Source organism: Neomonachus schauinslandi, chromosome 12, assembly GCF_002201575.2.
Source record: "Neomonachus schauinslandi chromosome 12, ASM220157v2, whole genome shotgun sequence".
Classification (NCBI taxonomy): Eukaryota; Metazoa; Chordata; class Mammalia; order Carnivora; family Phocidae; genus Neomonachus; species Neomonachus schauinslandi.
In genome coordinates, this window is record NC_058414.1 from 99,650,885 (window position 1) to 99,669,578 (window position 18,694).

An 18,694-nucleotide genomic window follows, 5' to 3' on the forward strand; every position below is an offset into this window, starting at 1 on the left:
CACACACACACACACACACACACACACACACACACACACACACACACCAAAGATCAACAGAGAAATGCTTTAAGACCAAAAGCAAGAAGAAAAAGACAAGAAAGGGCTTGTGTTCAGTTTGCCTGATGGTACTAAGGGAAGAGGGGAGACTGCGCGCCTCTGCGGCCAGGTTGGAGGAAACTTGAGGAGGGGAAGGCAGTGAAGAAAGGAGAGGCAGCTATCCTGGATGTGGGAAGCGGTTTGGGGAACTTACAGTAGAAAAGGGCCCCTTGGAAGTTCTATTATGTTTTTTTTTTCTTTATTCCCATAGACGCCAAAAACCCTCTCCCCTAGTCCTGATCAAGTTTTGGGGGGCCCCTGAGAAGCATCAGAGCTGAGCCAGCAGAGGGCAGTTGGGGGGCTGGGATTTGGAAGGGTAATTTGAATACCCAGAGATGAGCTGGCTGAGTTGAGTTCCTTGCTGCCACTTCAACGAGGAGGAGGAGGAAGAGGAGGAGGCAGCTGCTTTGTTGACATGTCCGATGCCATTCCTGAGGCCCTGAATCACCAGGTTTCCTACTGAACCCCATTCCTGAGGTGCTGACTCAGCCAACCAGGTGTCAGGGCCTCAGGGGCTTAGGCCTGAGGGCTGTTGTAGGGGACAGTATCTATGAAATAGAGAGAGGAACAAAGTGGGTCCAGAGTGTTCATTGGAGGAATGTGGAGGCAATCATAGAACTGCCCACAAAATGGGAGTCCAGATATGCCTGTTTTTCTCCTTCTGTGCTGCCTTCCAGGACAAGGATTATTACATCAATTTATCCCTGAGCAGCAGGAGGCGGAGCTACGAAACGAGATTCACTACTTTTAGAGGTGACATCCTAGTGCCCAAGATGGAATCCCACACTGCAGAGGGGCTAGGAAGTTCCCATCTTTCTGAGACATCTGCCAAGGTGGGTTATGTAGGGTTTGCCTGATCGCTCCTCAACCTCACTCACCCCAATATTCCACCATACTCACATTAGGACCCCTCCCATACTCCCAGCCCAACTTCAAGCTAATCTGGCACATTTTCCTACCCAGTTCCACACCAGATTCATCAATTGACAGCCTCCCTACCACCACCCACAATTCAAGCGAATTTATTATAAAAAGGGCACTTTTCTCTGCCAGGCATTTGGAGGGGAAAGGGGTATGGATGGATGAGACAGAGCCACTACCCAGAAAGAAGTCACAGCCCATGGGGGAGGTAGCTATGCAAATAATTACACGGAAGAAATAAATAACACAGGTGCAAGAGCTGTGCAGTGGGAGTCTTAGGCAAGTCACCTTGACTGCGGTGAGGAAGGCATCTATGGGGAAGAAGAATCTGGGGTCGCGCCTCGATAAGCTATACAGGACCTCCACGCTAGTGGTTCTCAATCGTTAAGTAGGGGGAGTGCATCAGAATCACCAGGGTAGTAAGTTCCCAAATACACGTGCCTGCCGTCCCTGGAACTCTGACCTGTCTGGGAGAAAGGGGCGGGTGACAAGGAACGTGCAGACGTTTTGAAAAAATTCCCCAAGTCATTTTTGTCCCTTCCTCCCCGAGGACCAGCACTCTACACTCCTTGGAGACCCCGGGACATCTGGAGTCCCCCGGCAGCACCCATAGGAGAACAGTCCCGAGGTCAGCGGCTGGCACGTTACTATGGATACCCCGCGGTGGAGAGACGCACTGAGCATACCCTAGCAACGTCACCCCAGAGATGACCCCGGCAGTGGGCGGAAGGCAATGCCCCACCTGCTCGGCCCCGCCCAGGCCTGGGGGGCGGGCGGGCAGGCGGCTGTCTCCAATCACAGTTCCGGAAGGAGGAGGACCGAAAAGGCTTTCTCCAATCACAGCCTTCGACGAGATTGATGCATCTTTCCGCCAATCGTCGCCGAGGCGCGAGGGGGTTGTCGGGATGGGGGCCGGAGCCAACATGGAGACCTCAATGGGATGAAGGTGAAGCTGCCGTTGCCGGCTGCTCCTGTAGTCCCGTTCCATCATGTTGGTGCACTTATTTCGGGTCGGGATTCGGGGTGGCCCTGTCCCAGGCAGGCTGCTACCACCCCTCTGCTTCCAGACATTCTCGGCCGTCAGGTAAAAAGTGACAAACCTACTGGGAGCGCGGGCCGTTGACCGGCTGGCCGTGCGTGGGGCCCGCCGGGAGATGGAGTCTCGGGCTCGCGCGAGGCCTGCTGGAAGTTGTAGGCCGGCCCGGGGGGTGGAATGTCACTCCCCGGGGCTTGGCCTGTTATTTGTAGCGACGACCCAGGTGCCCGCAGGAGACTCGGTCGGTCTGTATCTGTGTGTGGGCTGGACGGAGGGCGCGCTCTGGGTCGGGGACCACACCGGGTCCGTACTTCCCACCAGAGGGCGCCATGCCGCACAGGTGTTGAGCCTTGCGGTCGCCGCCGTTCCTGTCCCCTCTTCCTGTCCTCGTTCTTGGAATTGGTCTGGCAATCTGGACAAAAATTATTAGTGTCCAGAGACATTTAGTGTTGGTGTTGCTCCTGAGATTCAATATGAGCTGAACATAAATGGTTCCTAGATAAGGATACTTTCATCAGAGATAAAGCCAATCTAGAAACGCGTACATGTGTGTTTTTGTGTGTTCACTCTACACATGGTTCAAAGAGAGAGACGCAGGTAGGAAACGAACGTGGACCCTGAAACTGCGACTCCAGTGTAAATGCTTTATGAGAAAGGACTGATTCCTTTCTCATCCTGGAGTGAATAACCTGCAGGCCAGCCAGGCAGCAGACTGGCAGTGGTGGGTCGATGTGAACTTGTGTCATTTGGATAGCCCATCTGATTGAAAGAGGGCAAGAGCTGGGCCAAGCTGCAGCTAGAAGGTCCGTTGCTGGGAAGTAATCCCCCAGTTCTTGGCAGTGACCAAGCCCTGCTTAGAGTCTTGGTTTGGAGAAGATGAGAGAAGCTGGAAAGTAGCCATGGTGAATTATTAAAAAGCTTGAAACCGTCCTTAGGAAAAGAGTAAGGGTGTTGATATCATTTAAACCAGAGAGAAACCCAGGGAAAGACATCAAATAATATCCAAGTATTTCTGTGTTCACAAGTGCAGTGTCTTTCAAACGTGCAAGTCACAACAAGAGATCTTAAAATGAATTTGGTGGGTCAGGATCATTTAGAAGCGCATATAAGGGGTGCCTGGGTGGCTCAGTCGGTTAAGCGTCTGCCTTCGGCTCAGGTCATGATCCTGGAGTCCCCGGATCGAGTCCCCCATGGGGCTTCCTGCTCAGCGGGGAGCCTGCTTCTCCCTCTGACCCTCCCCCCCCTCGGGCTTTCTCTCTCTCACACTTTCTTTCTCAAATAAATGAATGAAATCATTAATAAAAAAAATAGAAGTAAATATAATAGGGGGCGCCTATAGAGCACGTGACACTTGATCTCAGGGTCATGAGTTCAAGTTCCAAAAAAAAAGTGAATATAATAGAATACATGTGTAACAAATTAGGGAAAGAATTGTTTTGTGAAACGTTTCAATTTTGTGTGACATGTTTATCATACTGGGTGGCAGTGCACAACATATCTCTTATTGTTGGCCTCAGTAAGTCTAAAACTTTGCAAGCAGTGCAGTAGCAGGTCAGGTCAAATTTTTCTCCTCTGCATTTCTAATGAGGGCATGCACTCAACAAACATAAGCATTTGCTGAACATCTGTTATGTACAAGAGTTTTGCTAAGTGCTGGGGATGCAATGTGAATAGGATAGAGCTTCCTGCCTCAAGGAATATAAAGTCTAATGGGGAAATTGGAAGCAGGGTGAGCTTCTCTGTCTAAAATTTAAGACAGACCTAAAGTACACAGTGGAAAACAAGACATAAAAACCAGGCAGGTGGAACGGGATGGAAGAAGGCATAACATAGAGGTGGCAAGAAGCCACCCAGGCCTCCCTGAAATTAGGGAAGGATGAGGTGGAGATGCAATTAGGAGCGTCTGAAAATACTAAAGACTATCAGAGTAAAGGGAAAACCTCATTCTATTCGTTTTTTAAAAGTCCCTCCCCATCAGTAACGTCATTTGAATCTTTTTTTTTCAAAGGGAGTATTTTTTTTTTAAGATTTATTTATTTGAAAGAGCACACGCGCGAGTGGGGAGAGGGGCAGAGGGAGAAGGAGAGAGAATCCTCAAGCAGACTCCCCAACAAGCGTGGAGCCCAACTCGCGGGGCCCAGCGCACAGGGCCCAACGCACGGGGCTTGATCCCAGGACCTTGAGATCATGACCTGAGTCGAAACCAAGAGTCAGCCGCTTAACTGACTGTGCCACCCGGGTGCCCAACCTCATTTGAATCTTCGAGCATCCCACCACATACTCCTGGCCAGGTAACTTCTACTTCTAACAAGCTCCCTGTAGCCAATCTTGTCCCTCTCCAGCCTTCTCCTCTCTGCTCTGATTTTTTTTTTTTTAATTTTATTAATTTATTTGACAGAGAGAGCAGCAGAGAGAGAGGGAAAAGCAGGCTTTTCTCTGAGCAGGGAGTCCGATGTGGACTTGATCCCAGGACTCTGGGATCATGACCTGAGCCGAAGGCAGACGCTTAACCACTTAACCGTCTGAGCCACCCAGGCGTCCCTGCTATGATCTTTAAGATGTAAATTCACACACACACACACACACACACACACACACACACACACCCTTCATTTGGCCAGCTCCTTCCCATTCACCCTCAGTCTCATCAGGAAGGCCCTTCCTGACTCCCTCAGACAGGAGGAGGAGCGCCTGCTCCGTGCTCCCTGGGGGCCCTGCCGTGCCCTTTCCACACTCAGCAAGCTTTGTCATTAGCTGCTTTTCCTCCGCACTAAAACCCAACCTCCATGAGGGTACTTACTGGGTCTGTCCCGTTTGCCTGTGTTCCCAGTGCCTCTCGGCAGAGCACTGGCAGCCAGTAAGCACTCAACCTGACCATGGATCCATATGGAAACCACAGAACACAGAAGGTGATTTTGGCCTATCTGAGGTGACAAGATCTATTACTTGGATTTTTATTTCTTTTTTTCTCCTTGAGCTGATAGGGAGTATGTTGTCACATAAGCCCTCAAGGCCTGGGAGGAGCCAGGGTGAGGGGTGCAAGGAGCACTGACCGGCGGGCAGAAGACTTGGGGCCTGTCCAGGCCCTGCCGCACACGGCCTTGGTCACCGCACACATGGCAGAATAGAACAAGCCTGGATTCTGGAATCGGGGGTCTCCTCTTGTCCCCATTCTGCTGCTGGGGGACAAAGTATTCCAGCTCTCTCAGCCCCCATGACATTTTCTTTTATCAAGTGAGAGTAAGGGCATCTCCCTCCCAGGGAATGGAAGATCAAATGCAGCAGGCCATGGATTGGGGAGGTGGGGGCCTCGCCTGCCAGGCCGGCCACTGCAAGCAAGCACGGAGCCAGGCTCAGGGGAGGTGCTCGCCCTCTCTTGCCTCTCCGAGCCAGATTCCCTCGGGACTTCTGCGTCCTCATCTGGAAAAGGAGCACCTGTAGACGAGCTGCCATCCAAAGTGATGTCCTGCGATAAGAAGGAGCATGGGTTGGAGATGGTCACTGACCAGAGGGGCCCGTGGAGGCTGAGAAGGCCCCGCTGTGTGACGTCACAGGGAGAACACGTCTCCGGCCTGATTACTGGCTGCTGTCTCATTCCGCCACTCCTTGGCCTGTTTGCGTTCCTCTCAGAAACTGAGGTTGCCAAAGAACAGCCCTGGGAAAGGCAGCACAGGACCCTATGGAAGAGGTGCTGTCCGGAGGGCTCAGCCCGGAGCTGGGCAGCTGTATTGTTCCTTTGAGGGACAGTCAGGGCCTCGAGCCATCGATGCTGTTCTCTCCCCGCAGGTCCTCTCACGGCTGCCATGGCTCCTCCCTCCTCAGGGCTATGGCCCAGCTGAGGTCCCAGCTCTGGGCCCACCTCCTTCGAGCGCCTCCAGCCCCCAGCCAAAGACCCTCTGCCTGGCGCTGGGTTGGGGGCATCCTTCTGGGCCCTGTGGTGTGGAGTAAGTGCCCCCGCCTCGGCCTTGTGGCACTGTGTGAGGCGGAAGAGGCCCCTCCTGCCTGCTCCAGACCTCATGTTGGGGAGTCCCGCTTTAACTGGAAGCTCTTCTGGCAGTTTCTGCGCCCCCACCTGCTGGTCCTGGGGGCAGCCATCGTGGTGAGATGCCCCTCTTCTTTCCCCCACCTCAGGGACAGGAGGGGAGCCAGTCAGGGGTTTGCAAGCTGCATGGGGACGGCTTGTCTGCCTCACCAAGTCTCAGAATAGGCCTCAGGAAGCGCAAGGGCTGGCTGGCTTGGGGGGACTGGAAGCCAAGGGATACCAGGAGATCCTGCACAGAGCAGCTGGGTGTGCAGGGTACAGGGGTCCCCTGGGGCTGGCAGCCTGGCCTTTAACTCAACTGTCTCAAAGAAACAGAGAAGTAGCCAAAGCAGGAACCGCTGCAGGGGAGGGAGGGCCAAGGTCAGGGCCAGGGATGGGGAAGAAGATGGCCCCTTCTAAAGGTCTGCCCGCCCCCCAAGCTGGCACTGGGTGCGGCCCTGGTGAATGTGCAGATCCCCCTGCTTCTGGGCCAGCTGGTGGAGATCGTGGCCAAGTACACGAGGGATCACGTGGGGAGCTTTCTGACTGAGTCCCGGCATCTCAGCACCTCCCTGCTCATCCTCTATGGCGTTCAGGTACGGCAGGAGGGAGGGCCTGGGGGCACCCAGAGGAGCCTCCCAGGCGCCCCTGAGTGCCCCGGCCTCTCTCCCAGGGGCTGTTGACCTTCGGGTACCTGGTGCTGCTGTCCCGCATCGGCGAGCGCATGGCCGTGGACATGAGGAGGGCCCTCTTCAGCAACCTGCTCCGGTACCGCCGGCTACAGGGTGGGGGTGCGGCTGACTGATGGCCCGGAGTGGGGCAGCTCATCCTGAACTCATGTCTCCCTCTTTTCCCTGACCTCCTGTGCCCTTGACCTACCATCAGACAAGATATTGCTTTCTTTGATGCTAAAAAGACAGGGCAGCTGGTGAGCCGGTTGACGACTGATGTGCAGGAGTTTAAATCATCTTTCAAACTCGTCATCTCCCAGGTCAGTTCCCCAGGTCCCCCTGTATGTACACACACACACACATGCACACCATCTAGTGTAGACACACCAGGCCAGCCCCATCCTGCCTTGCTGCTGGGCCCTGAGCCTAGGCTCACACCAAGTGAAAAGCCTGCCGTTCTGTGAGGGTATGGGTGAGGGAATGGGGAAGTTCACGGAAGGGAGGTGCCGTGGCATCGTCCAAGGTCAGGACAGGCTGTTTCTCTCCTGTTCTGAAATTCTACCTCCCCGGAAAGCCTTCCCAAGGACTCAGACAAGAGCCTTTCCTGGACCAGCTTGCCAAGAGCAAAATCACCCTGGCCTCCCGTACCCCCAGAATGCCTGGCATGCTGACAAGTGTTACGGAGAATGAGTGAAGGCTTTTTGCTGTATTACTGATATCCCATCCTCATCCACCCACACTGTCCCCGTGCCTGCTGGGTCATGCCAGGACACTGGCCCATAGCAGTCCCTGGATGACATCCCTGTTCAATTCTTTCTGTTCAGTTCCTTGAGCAAAAAACAAAGCCAGCTGGGATTTATCTAGGGGAAGGATGCCGTGGTCCTTAGACATTCTCACCCAACCCTTTCATGCCTGCTAGTAGAGAAAGGGTTCCATTTTATGACTGGATGGACTGCCATTTGGCCTCCCAGGGCTCAGACCTATGGCCTTGGCCTCGTGAGGGTAATGCAGTAGCCAGCAGACCCTTGGTAAAGTCCGCCCCGTCAGGGTGCTATTGCCAAACTACCTTCCTGCCTTCCTCCCCTCCCCAGGGGCTGCGAAGCTGCACCCAGGTGGCTGGCTGCCTGGTGTCCCTGTCTGTGCTGTCCCCCCGCCTCACGCTGCTGCTGATGGTGGCCACACCCACCCTCATGGGAGTTGGCACCCTGATGGGCTCAGCTCTCCGAAAATTGTCTCGCCAGTGTCAGGAGCAGGTACTGGCTTTCCTGCCCATCCTCCTCACCGGCCCCATTTCTCTCTGCCCTGCCATCCCTCCCCAGCTTCGACCTCGCGCTCTACTTCCTGGACTCCTTGCAGGTCGCCAGGGCAGCGGGCGTAGCGGATGAGGCCCTGGGCAATGTTCGGACTGTGCGGGCCTTCGCCATGGAGCACCGAGAAGAGGAGTGAGTCCCAGACGGGGAAGGACTTGAAGCAGGGAGGACTCCCCGAACGCACCCCACCAGCCCTGCACCCCGCCCTGGCTGCTTCCTGACGGCCGGGCTTGGCCTCTCTCCCCAGACGCTACGGAGCGGAGCTGGAGGAGTCCCGCTGTAAGGCGGAGGAGCTGGGCCAAGGCATTGCCTTGTTCCAAGGGCTCTCCAACATCGCCTTCAACTGTGAGTGAGCAAGTCCCCCCTGCTCCCCGGGGCGTGGGAGCACCCAGTCATGGCTGGGGATGAGCGTGGAGCAGCAAAGGACGGTCCCAGCAAGGCAGGCAAGGAACAGCTCCCCGTGTGCTTGATGTCCTTCAGACATCTGCCCAGTGCCATCTGCCCAAGTGCCGCCCCCCCCCCCCCCCGCCCCATGCCTCATTTCCAAATGAAGAAACAAAGGCAGACACCACTGAAGTGACTTGGTGACATTTCAGTCAGAGGCACAGCAGGGACTGGAACTGGGGTCTAACATCTGGGCTGGGCTCTGTCCTCGGCTCCTAGTCACTTCTTGCTAACCACCTGGCCCTTTCCCCTGTGCAGGCATGGTCTTGGGCACCCTGTTTATTGGGGGCTCCCTCGTGGCTGGACAGCAGCTAACAGGGGGAGACCTCATGTCCTTCCTGGTGGCCTCCCAGACGGTGCAGAGGTGAGTGTGAGGCTGTTCCCGTCCTGGAGGAGCCCTGCTGGGTCACGGGACAGGGGGTGGCAGCCTGCTCTGGGGACTGCTGCCCAGCCCCTGGCCGCCCAGTTTCCTCAGGGAAGCAGGCGCCGAGAGGAGGGCCCCCTGCAGCCTCCTGCACCGACCGGAAGCTCGGGAATGCGGCTGTCCTCTTCGGCTGCCTAAACAGCTCAGAAGTGCCCGTGACAGCTTTTTAAAAAAATGGGTAATTATGGTAAAATACACGTAATGTAAAATGTACCACCTTGACCAGTTTTTAGCGCAGACGTTAGTCGCGTTCTGCGCACGTCACGCCGCCATCAGTCGCCAGCACTCCTTCATCTTGCAGACCTGAAGCGCTGGGCCCGTTAACCACTAGGGCCCCTGACACCCTCTGGCTCTGTGCTCTGCCCACTTTGGGTCCCTCCCGTAAGTGCAACCACACAGCGCCTGTCCTTCTGTGACGGGCCTAGTTCACTCAGCGTAATGTCTCCCAGGTGCATCCGTGGCCCAGCCCGCAGCAGGATTGCCTGCCTTGTTAAGGCTGAGTAGGATTCCATGTGTGGATAGACCACCTTTGACTCGCTCTTTAAGAGCTCCCCTGCTGTCCTCTGCCTGACCTTCCCAGGGAGGAGAAGCTCGCCCCCTCTCCTGCCCTGCCCACCCTGGAGCTCAGTGCGTTCATGGCTCTGAGGTCTGCCTGCTCCGCTGGGCCTGACTGCCCAGAGCTCTCGGTTCCCTTTGTTCAACACCCCCAAGGCCTCCCCGTCCCTTTCTCTTCTGAGCTAACCACGAGCAGTTCCTGCTGCCGTTTCTCATCCCTTTGTCTCCCTCACACGCTGTGTGTAAAAGTACATAAAGCACGAATAGATGTTATGATAAATAATTGAAGAGCGAATATGCTATAATAAATCACTGAAGAATAGAGCTCGGCATTACTGTCAACCATGTCAAGAAAGTACGGTATCGCCCCAGACACCCCTCCGTGCCCCTTCCCCATGGTGTCTGAGTCTCATGGCATGTGTGGCCGTGCTGTGCATCGTGTCTTACCACCCGTTTCCTACAGCATCCCTCACCACCAGCCTCATCACTGTCCCAGGCAGAGGGGAGCCCATCCCAAGACTCCCACCCTCAGCCCCGTTTTTGTCCAGGCCTTCCTAATATGAGCCCATTCAGACTTTCTCTGAAGTTCAGACCCTAGGCGGCCTCATCCCTCCTCCAGTCTGGGGACTAGGAAGCTCTTGACTGTTGTAGAGATGGGACTTGGCACCAACCCCAGACTGAGCCCTGGCCTCTTGCTCTGGTACTGAAGACTCTGATGAATCCCACTGGTTCTATTCATACAGTCCCCACATGGCCCTCCACGGTGTGGGCCCTCCACGGGCAGTGGTGGGAAAGTCTCCCTTTCCCTACACCTCCCAAGCCTGGCCCTCCTCCTTCAGGCCCGCCTTCCCCTGGGACCCCACATCCCCCTGTGGCCCGAGTTCAGACCCTTTCCTTTCCTCCCCACTGCACTGCCTTGCAAGTTAGCAGAGCTTTATTACAAACAGGAACGCCTAGGGAGTCCGTCTGTACTACCTCTCTCGGGCTGCTAGAGGGAGCTGCTCCCACAGCCACAGGCCTTGGGCCCGTCCTTAAGGAGCCGATCACCACCTGGACATTCTTCACCACTCACTTTAGAGGAATTAGGTCTATTTTATTAAGGAGGCTGGTGTATTTCCTTCTGGGGTCCTGCAGGGGAAGGGAGGGGAGAGAGGGAGCCTCAACCTGTAGACCCCATTCTAGGTGTTCTTTTTGTGGCACCAGGTCTCTGGAGGAGATGGGGAGGCATCCAGATGGACCCCAGTCAGGGTCAGGCCGCCTGGTCTGCATCCAGGCCTGGGCCCTGCTGGGAGTGGGCCGCCCCCCGCCAGGCCTCTTAGGAGAGCCAAGGCCTGCCTTCTGAGCCATCTCTGAGAGTAAGGGCATCACACACCACCGAGTCATGGGCATCTGGTTTTTGGTTGCTGCCAGGCACCGCTGCCAGGCCTTAATGGCTTCCAGATCTCCGGTGGAGGATGTTCTCCCTTCTTATCCGCGGGGAGCTCACTGTCTGGCTCTTCCTTGCTGGATGCCTTTGCACTCACATTGGCCAATGCCGCTAGCTCGCTGCGCCCGCCAGAACCACTTCCTTGCAGGCTCCTCCCCCTCCTCACCCCTGGGGCTGGAAGAAGTGACTTTCCTCTTCAAGAGAGTCCGTCTTTCCTGTTTGGGACGGACCTGCGGGCACACTCACAGACGCGCACCCAGTCAGGGGCTGGTGACTGAGAAGCATGACTCACCTTCCAGCAGCCGACGGCCCCACAGGGCAGAGGAGGCGACCTCTGTCTGGACAGAGCACGCACGCCATGCCTTACGTGGGGCAGGCCCACACTGAGGTGTCTCTGGAGTTTTGTCTTGGGGTCCCCCCAGAGTTCCCACTCCCCCACCCCCACCCCACACACGGTCCAGTGGCTTCGGTTTTCTTTCTGTGAAGGGATTCACGTCCGTGTTTCCACCTTAATTAGCCCTTGCTCCCCCAGGAGTCCGTCGTGCCAGAGCTGACCTTGGCCTATGGCGTGGGCACCCCCCTCATGTTCCGGGAGCCAGCCTTCACGCTGCGGCGATGCAGAGTCCAGCCCCACGGGCCTGTGCCTGCCTGCTGCAGCCGTCTCCCTGGAGCCCCGTCCTGAGGCCCCTGACAGTTGTCAGCCTCATGTGGCCGAGGAGAGAATAAGGAGATAACGTGGCTCCAAGGAGAAGTGACTTGCCAGTGAACTCTCTAGTGTTGCTGGATCCCAGGGCTGCCGCCGTCCCAGATGGCAGGAGCGTTGTCGGGCTTCACCTTCAGGCTGCCGGTTTCCGAGCCTCAGCCAGCATGTCTCCCGCCGCCCCCTCCAGAGTGCACCTGAGACCCACACCCTCCTCTCTGGCGCCGGTCTTCTCTTGGGCTCTTGTCCCCACTTTTTCAACCTTTCTCTCCTCCCCACAGGTCCATGGCCAACCTCTCTGTCCTGTTTGGCCAGGTGAGTGGCAGTCGGGGGGCGGGCCCCAGGGTGTGGACATGGGACCTGGGCTGGAGCCCTGTCAGCAACGTCACCTGTGTGCTGGGGGAACAGGTGTCAGGTGGAGGGGACGCCCCGAGCCCCTCCCCTGCCTGCGTGTGGGAGTCCAGGAGATGGGGCGGCGCTGCCGGCCCTTCCCTCAGACCCCAGCCCTCCCTCACCGCAGACTTCAACCCCCTCCCCAGGTGGTGCGGGGGCTCAGCGCAGGGGGCCGGGTCTTTGAGTACATGACTCTGAGCCCATGCATCCCACTGTCTGGGGGCTGCTCCGTCCCCCGAGAGCACCTGCGCGGGGCCATCACGTTCCACAACGTCTGCTTCAGGTTAGCATTGGCGGGTGGGGGCGGGGTCATTCCCTTTGGGCTGAGGACGTGCGGGTCAATGTCTCCCTGTAACCGAGTCCCCCTCAGGGTCCAGTGAGACTTGAGGAGGGGCCGGGAACCTGGTCTGACTGAGGGTCTCTCTTGGCTCCTCCCAGTTACCCCAGCCGCCCCGGCTTCCAGGTGCTGCGGGACTTCACCCTCACCCTGCCCCCGGGCAAGATTGTGGCCCTGGTGGGCCAGTCCGGCGGAGGTGAGAGGAACCCACCACCCTCCCACCCTGTGACTTACGGGACCGCACCAGGGGTCCCCCTTTCCTGGCATGATGTCCCTAACCACCCCATCTCCCTGACCCCAATTCCCCAGGAAAGACCACCGTGGCTTCCCTGCTTGAGCGCTTCTACGACCCCACGGCGGGCGTAGTGACGCTGGATGGACGGGACCTGCGTACCCTTGATCCCTCCTGGCTCCGGGGCCAGGTCATTGGCTTCATCAGCCAGGTGGGGAGAGGAGAGGCTTACCTCTCTGCACAGGCTCACCTGGGACATGTGTCTTTAACCTCCCAGACCTTGTCCTTTCCTTCCCACCCCCATCACCCCCTGTTCTCTTTGGCGGGGCGGGGGTGGGAGGGCTCTGGCCTTCTTCACTGCTCCCCCAGTGGTCAGGGGACCTGAGGCTTCCCCATGCCAGCCCACCGCAGCTCTGTCCTTGTCTACAGGGTAGGAACTCTGCTCCTCAACTAAAGCCATCCAAGCAGGTGGGGTGGGAGGCTGTTTGAGGATCTCTGGGTTCTCTGACAAACCTGTGGTGTCCAGAAGGTCTAGAGACCCCCGCCCCCCACTAAGCAAGGCCCCACAGCCCCACCCTGAAGCCCTCAGCCCTGCCCCTTTCCTTCTGTTTGAGGTGGTGCTGCCGAGCGAGTGTCTGCCTTCCCCTCTCTGAGTGGATAAAGAGGGCACCCTTACCTCCTACCGCTGCAAGAGAAAGCCAGAATACAGACCCCCTCTCTCCCCATCTCTCCAGAGAGGAGGGGCTTTGCCAGGCCAGCTGGCCTTGCTCTCCCAGCCACCTTCCCATCCCACTCCTGAGGGACCCTGTGCCTTGCAGGGAGCTCGGCCTCTCCCCGCTTTGTTAGATCTCCGTTCTTATTTGACTTGTAACTTTGAACTGCCCCTACTTGCCCTCCAAGAGGGCAGTTCTGGTGTGGCCAAAATCACCTTTCCCAATGTACCCCTCTGGGGTTTGGGTCAAAGTCAGAATGTTCCATGTGGAGCCCTCACCTGCAGGAGCCAGTCCTGTTTGGAACAACAATCATGGAGAACATCCGCTTTGGGAAGCTGGGAGCCACAGATGAAGAGGTTTATGCTGCTGCCCGGGAAGCCAACGCCCACGAGTTCATCACCAGCTTCCCAGAGGGTTACAACACCATCGTCGGTGAGTGCAGGGACGGCATCCTGCTCGGGTCTGCAGGGCCCACGGTGTGAGAATCCAGGGGGCAGGAACAGAGACCTGGCATCAGGGAAGACTAGACCCGTGGCCTAGGCGGGTGGACATGGTCCAGTCTGTGGTCCAGTCACACACAGGCTGCAGAGACGGGGACGCCGCAGGGAGTACACGTACCAGACCCGGCCAGGGACACAAAGGATCCGTGGTGTTGGGACTCTTCAGAGCTTGCCAGGGGCCCCCATGTCCTGAGACCCAGCCAGAAGCACGGTATTGTTGCCTCGAAATTCCTTGCGCTTCTGGCTCCCATGTCATTCCTGCCTTTTATTCCTTAATTTGAAAATGTTTCCGTCTAGTTACCCATGGGGCTTGATGTGGCTGAATGGGTCTGCCTTCTGACTTACCCAGGAAAGGGCTTCGGTGGTTCTGGAAACATTGAAATATCACAGCCTCACACTAGAATATTCACGTCGCGGCTTACAGCTGTGTGCATTCATCTCAGGGGTCTTCTTTTCAACCTTCAGGGCCAGGTTTTTCATCCAGAGTCTTGGCTCTGTTACAGAATGTTCCAGCACGTGTCAAGGTGTAGGCATAGCTAGGGTTTTCAACTCTTCTTGAAACTTAGGCCTCAGTCTAGCTGAGCTTCAGCCCTGCCAAGTGGCACCCCCAACCCCGTCTTTAGCCACTGTTCATGTTCTGTTGCTGATCCAGCCGATTCTGCTCACTGCTCAGACTCCACACTACCCTGAGGAGAGGAGTCGTCCCCACACCTCTCTAGAGTGGCACCTTCCTTGTACCTCTGAGCCCGGCACACTCCCAGGCCCACCTGCGGCCCATCTGCCCCCACTGGTCTCCGACTGCTGTCGTCGTGGTGCTCTCTTTAGCTCCCAGGCTGCCACCTCTGCTGTTTTTTGTGGACATCGTAGACCCCAAGGGTGGTCTTGCCCAAATGTGCCGTGGCACACCATCACCCCGCTCCAGGGCCCACATCCGGGTCCTGGACATCCCCCCAGCAGCGGAGACCCAGCGGGCCAGGGTAGGGCAGGCCCCAGCCCGGCTCAGAAACCCTGCCCTGGTATGGGAGGGGCACGCGGTGACTCCGGGGTGCACTGAGTCCCATGCGTGCTCAGCTCCTGCTGTCTGGTGTGAGCGCATTCGTGCATTTGCACAGGGTTATGGGATCAGGATGCTGAGGAATCAGAGGCAGGACAAATGTGCGTGGTGCCAGTGCGGGGTGGGGGGCGCCTGAGGGGCCGGATGGGAAGTTTCAGGTGGCCCTGGCCCCCCTTTGTGAAGATCACTTTAGGCCCTGCCCTGTCCCCTTCCCCCCAGGTGAGCGGGGCGCAACCCTGTCTGGCGGCCAGAAGCAGCGCCTAGCCATCGCCCGTGCCCTCATCAAGCAGCCCGCGGTGCTGATCCTGGATGAGGCGACCAGCGCTCTAGACTCGGAGTCCGAGCGGGTGGTGCAGGAGGCCCTGGACCGCGCCAGCGCCGGCCGCACGGTGCTCGTCATCGCCCACCGGCTCAGCACCGTGCGTGGGGCCCACCACATCGTCGTCATGGCCCACGGCCGAGTCTGCGAGGTCAGCTGGGGGCCGGGCAGCGGCTCGCTGGGTTGGGACAGCTTCAGCCGTGGACAGAGTGGAAAGCATGGCTCAGCTGAGCCGTGGGAGGTTCTGGCCTGGCCCTAGGGGCCTGGGGCCGTATTCTGGAAGCAGCACCCTGTGTGGATTCAGGAGCTCCTGGCCTGGTCTTTCAGGGCCCGTTTCTTCCTCTGCCCCATGGGGATAGTCGAGCTCCATCATGGCTCCCAGGACCAAAGGGAAAGGACTCAGGGAAGTGTAGAGTGCCGAACAGAAGGGCCTAGGGGCCGAGGTGCAGAGGAGGCAGCCTGAGGGACGTTGGTCAGGGGCCGGCCAGGAGCAGCTCTCCAGACGCTGGGTCTGCAGCAAGGCCAGGAGGCCCCATTCCAGTAAAAGCTGGAGTCTTTGGACTCCGTAAGGGAGATAGAAGGATTCAGACGCTCTTCCAAAACCCGGCTAAGCAGACAGGTGGCGCTAACGAATACAGACGTGCCAGTGGCTATCTGAAACAAGCTGTGTTTGGGTTCATAGCGTCCCCAGAAGGGACACTAGCTTAGGAGACAGCCCAACGGCTGATAAGCAGCCAGCCCACCTAGGGCTCTGAACTGGGTTGGAGTGATCACCTGCACCTCCTTCCTCTCTCCAGGTGGGGACCCATGAAGAGCTCCTGAAGAAGGGCGGGCTGTATGCAGAGCTCATCCGGAGACAGGCCCTGGATGCCCCAGCTCCTGAGGTGCCCAGAGGCCCCAGGAACCGCCACCCCAGGTCCTGAGAGCCTCTGTCTGAGGTCTGGTCGCTGCTGAGCTTTGGTGCCCAGGGCCGAGGCTCAGCTCCAGGAACACCTGGGGACCAAGCACCCAGGACGGCCAGTGTGCCGCTGTGCAGGCTGCTGCCCCGCCCCTGCTCACGATGAGCCCTGGGCCTAGCGCTGCAGTGGGGGAGGTTGGGACTGCTCCCATCCACGCCCCCCTCCTTCCGCCAGGCTGCCTCCCTCCTGCAAGAGCCAGGAATCACTGAGCTGCACGGAGGAGGAGGCAGAGTCCCCAGGCCCCTGCTCTGTTCCCTCCCTCTGCCCAGACCCTCCCGACCCCTCTCAGGAACCCTGCCAAGTCTCCCCTCTACCTGATAGCCTAAAGCTGTCCAGGCCCAGCTCCAGTCAGGCTCAGGGAGGGGGAATGGGAGTTCACACTAGAATGGTCCACACCCATGCCAGACCTCACCTTCCTGGACCCTGACTCCCCACTCTCCTCTGTCCCCACTGCCTCTCTGAGCCATGGGAGAAGGAGACCAGCCCCTCGAACCTACAGTCCCCATCCTGAGAACAGCTTCCCTTCCTTCTCCCTACTCCATTAAGACGGTCCTTTTTCTAGATTTCATCCCCACCCCCCACACCCCCATCCAACAGAACAGGAGGCTTGGGACACCTGCCCCCACCCCTTGGGAAAGGGGTAGGAGGGGCGGGGCATGCCATGGTCTATTCCACAAGGAGCTTCCAGCTTACCAGGCTGTCTTACCACTGCCCTGGTCCCATGCACCTGGACTCTGTCGCCCATGAGATTGTGGACAGCCCGCCCGCTCTGAAGGAGACGAAGCTGACACATAGCCCAAACTCCAGCCGCGCGGGTCATACAGTGCTAACAGTCACCAAACTGCAAGGGAGAAGTTAAAACTTAGCCCCCAGGCTGACAAAATACAAAATCAGGTGGCTTTGTCCTGTGGATTTATCCGAGGGCAAGGACATGTTTCTGGGGCGGCTGCGATGTGTAGGACGAGCCGTCGGCAGTGGCTCAGGTGTACGGAGCCGGGGCCTAGTCCCTGCAGCCTCTTCCGGGTGTGGTTTAGGACCAGATGCTACTTTGGGGACAAAGCACCTGAAATGTCCCAGGGCTGCAGCCCCCCTGGTGTGATATCCTGCTTCCTTACTGAGCAGAGGTCGCGTGCCAGGGCAGCCACAGGCCAGGAAGCAGGGCGCGGGCTCTGGGAGGCTTTGCCACCAAACGCCTCCCCAGTAATGCAGCCCGGCGCCAGCCTCAGCTCCGTAGCCAAGTCCGCACCGGCCTGCCTCACCCCTCCTTCGAGGGAGAGGCAGCGGAGGCGAGCTCCTGCTCCACCAGCTCCAGCCCCAGCCACCCAGAGAAAATTCCGGGTCTCTGCTGACCTCTTCAGGGGGCCTCTCCCAATCCTGCCGCCCCCCCCCCCCCCCCCCCCCCCCCCCCCCCCCCGCCCCCAGCTAGGGAAGTAGTGCGATCTGTGGGAGCCTGGAGCTGGAAGGCTCTGCGGCCAGCCTCACACTTGCCCTGCAGCCTCAGCCTCGACCTTGCCTCCTGCCACTGTTCCCCGTGGGTCACAAGCCTGCAGTACTTCATCCTGAGAGCGGGGCGCCTGGTGGCGCAGTCGACTGAGTGTCTGACTCTGGGTTTCGGCTCAGGTCCTGATCTCGGGGTCCTGGGATCGAGCCCCATGTCGGGCTCCACACTCAGTGCAGAGTCTGCTTGAGATTCTCTCCCTCTCCTGCGCCTCCCACTCATGTGTGCGCGCGTGCACGACCTCTCTTTCCCTAATAAATCTTTTAAAAAATGAGAAATGGAATAATCTGTGGTAAAGTACTTCAAACTCAATGCTACGGCCTCAGAAGCCGGCCACATCTGTACAATAAACGTATTTACTTCCTCCTCCCAAGATAACGTGTTCATTAAGCCCCTATTGTGTGCCACCACGCCTGGCCTGCGACAGGGAGGAGGGTGTCCCTGCCCCCGTGGAGCTGCAGTCTTGGGAGGACGGACGGGTGGACGGGTGATTGCAGCATGGTGTGATCGTGGTCAGCTGGCGAGCCGTGTTTCTTCCGCTCACGGCCAAGAGCCCGCCAACGTGAACCTGGCAACCTCACAGGCTTTGTGGAAAGAGATGGAGTAGAAATAAGCTTCAATAAATAAATTAACGGAGATAAACCCGCATTCTCTCAGGCCGACAGTGCAGCATCTCCCCACTCCCAGGTACACGGAGGCAGGTGAGCATTCAACCGAATGCAGGGCTGGACAACGACGAGGCCCAGGCCCCAGCCATCCTCCACGTGGGGGGTCTGGGCTGACCCCCCGCAGCCCTCAGCCCTCTGGCCCTCCTGCTGCTGCCCTCCGTCCCCGGGCCTTGGATCAGCAGGACCCCCTCGGGCTGCTGCAGGCCAGTTGGTGCTGACCTTGCAGACTGCAACTCTACTTTTGGGAGGCGTCTGCTCCAGCTGCTGGGAGTCCTCCCCTCGCCCGGCCCATCATCCCCTCTGGATCATCTGCAGTTCTTCAATCAGATGCCCCCTCCGCCCTCTTGAGGCCAGCATTGCCACGCTAGGCCCAGGGCACCCCGGCTGGGTCAGGGACACTGTATCTCTTCCTTT

At 58.0% G+C, this 18,694-nt stretch overlaps 1 protein-coding gene across 4 annotated transcripts; it reads left to right on the plus strand.

Moving 5' to 3' along the window:
- Window positions 1–1,727: 1,727 nt before the first annotated feature.
- ABCB8 (ATP binding cassette subfamily B member 8) lies at window positions 1,728–17,516 on the plus strand. 4 transcript variants are annotated; one of them, XM_021693040.2, is made up of 16 exons: window positions 1,925–2,104; window positions 5,843–6,155; window positions 6,518–6,673; window positions 6,751–6,845; window positions 6,963–7,068; window positions 7,840–8,001; window positions 8,105–8,190; window positions 8,306–8,403; window positions 8,761–8,866; window positions 11,889–11,922; window positions 12,147–12,283; window positions 12,439–12,533; window positions 12,647–12,780; window positions 13,567–13,714; window positions 15,056–15,306; window positions 15,953–17,516. In XM_021693040.2, the coding sequence occupies exons 1-16, from the start codon at window positions 2,010–2,012 to the stop codon at window positions 16,076–16,078; spliced, it is 2,142 nt and encodes a 713-aa protein (XP_021548715.1). In that variant the 5' UTR covers window positions 1,925–2,009; the 3' UTR covers window positions 16,079–17,516. The 4 variants fall into 4 exon arrangements, with proteins under 4 accessions (XP_021548717.1, XP_021548715.1, XP_044776187.1 ...); XM_044920252.1 differs by having other exon boundaries at window positions 15,056–15,231; XM_021693041.2 differs by having other exon boundaries at window positions 6,572–6,673.
- The last annotated feature ends 1,178 nt before the right edge of the window (window positions 17,517–18,694 follow it).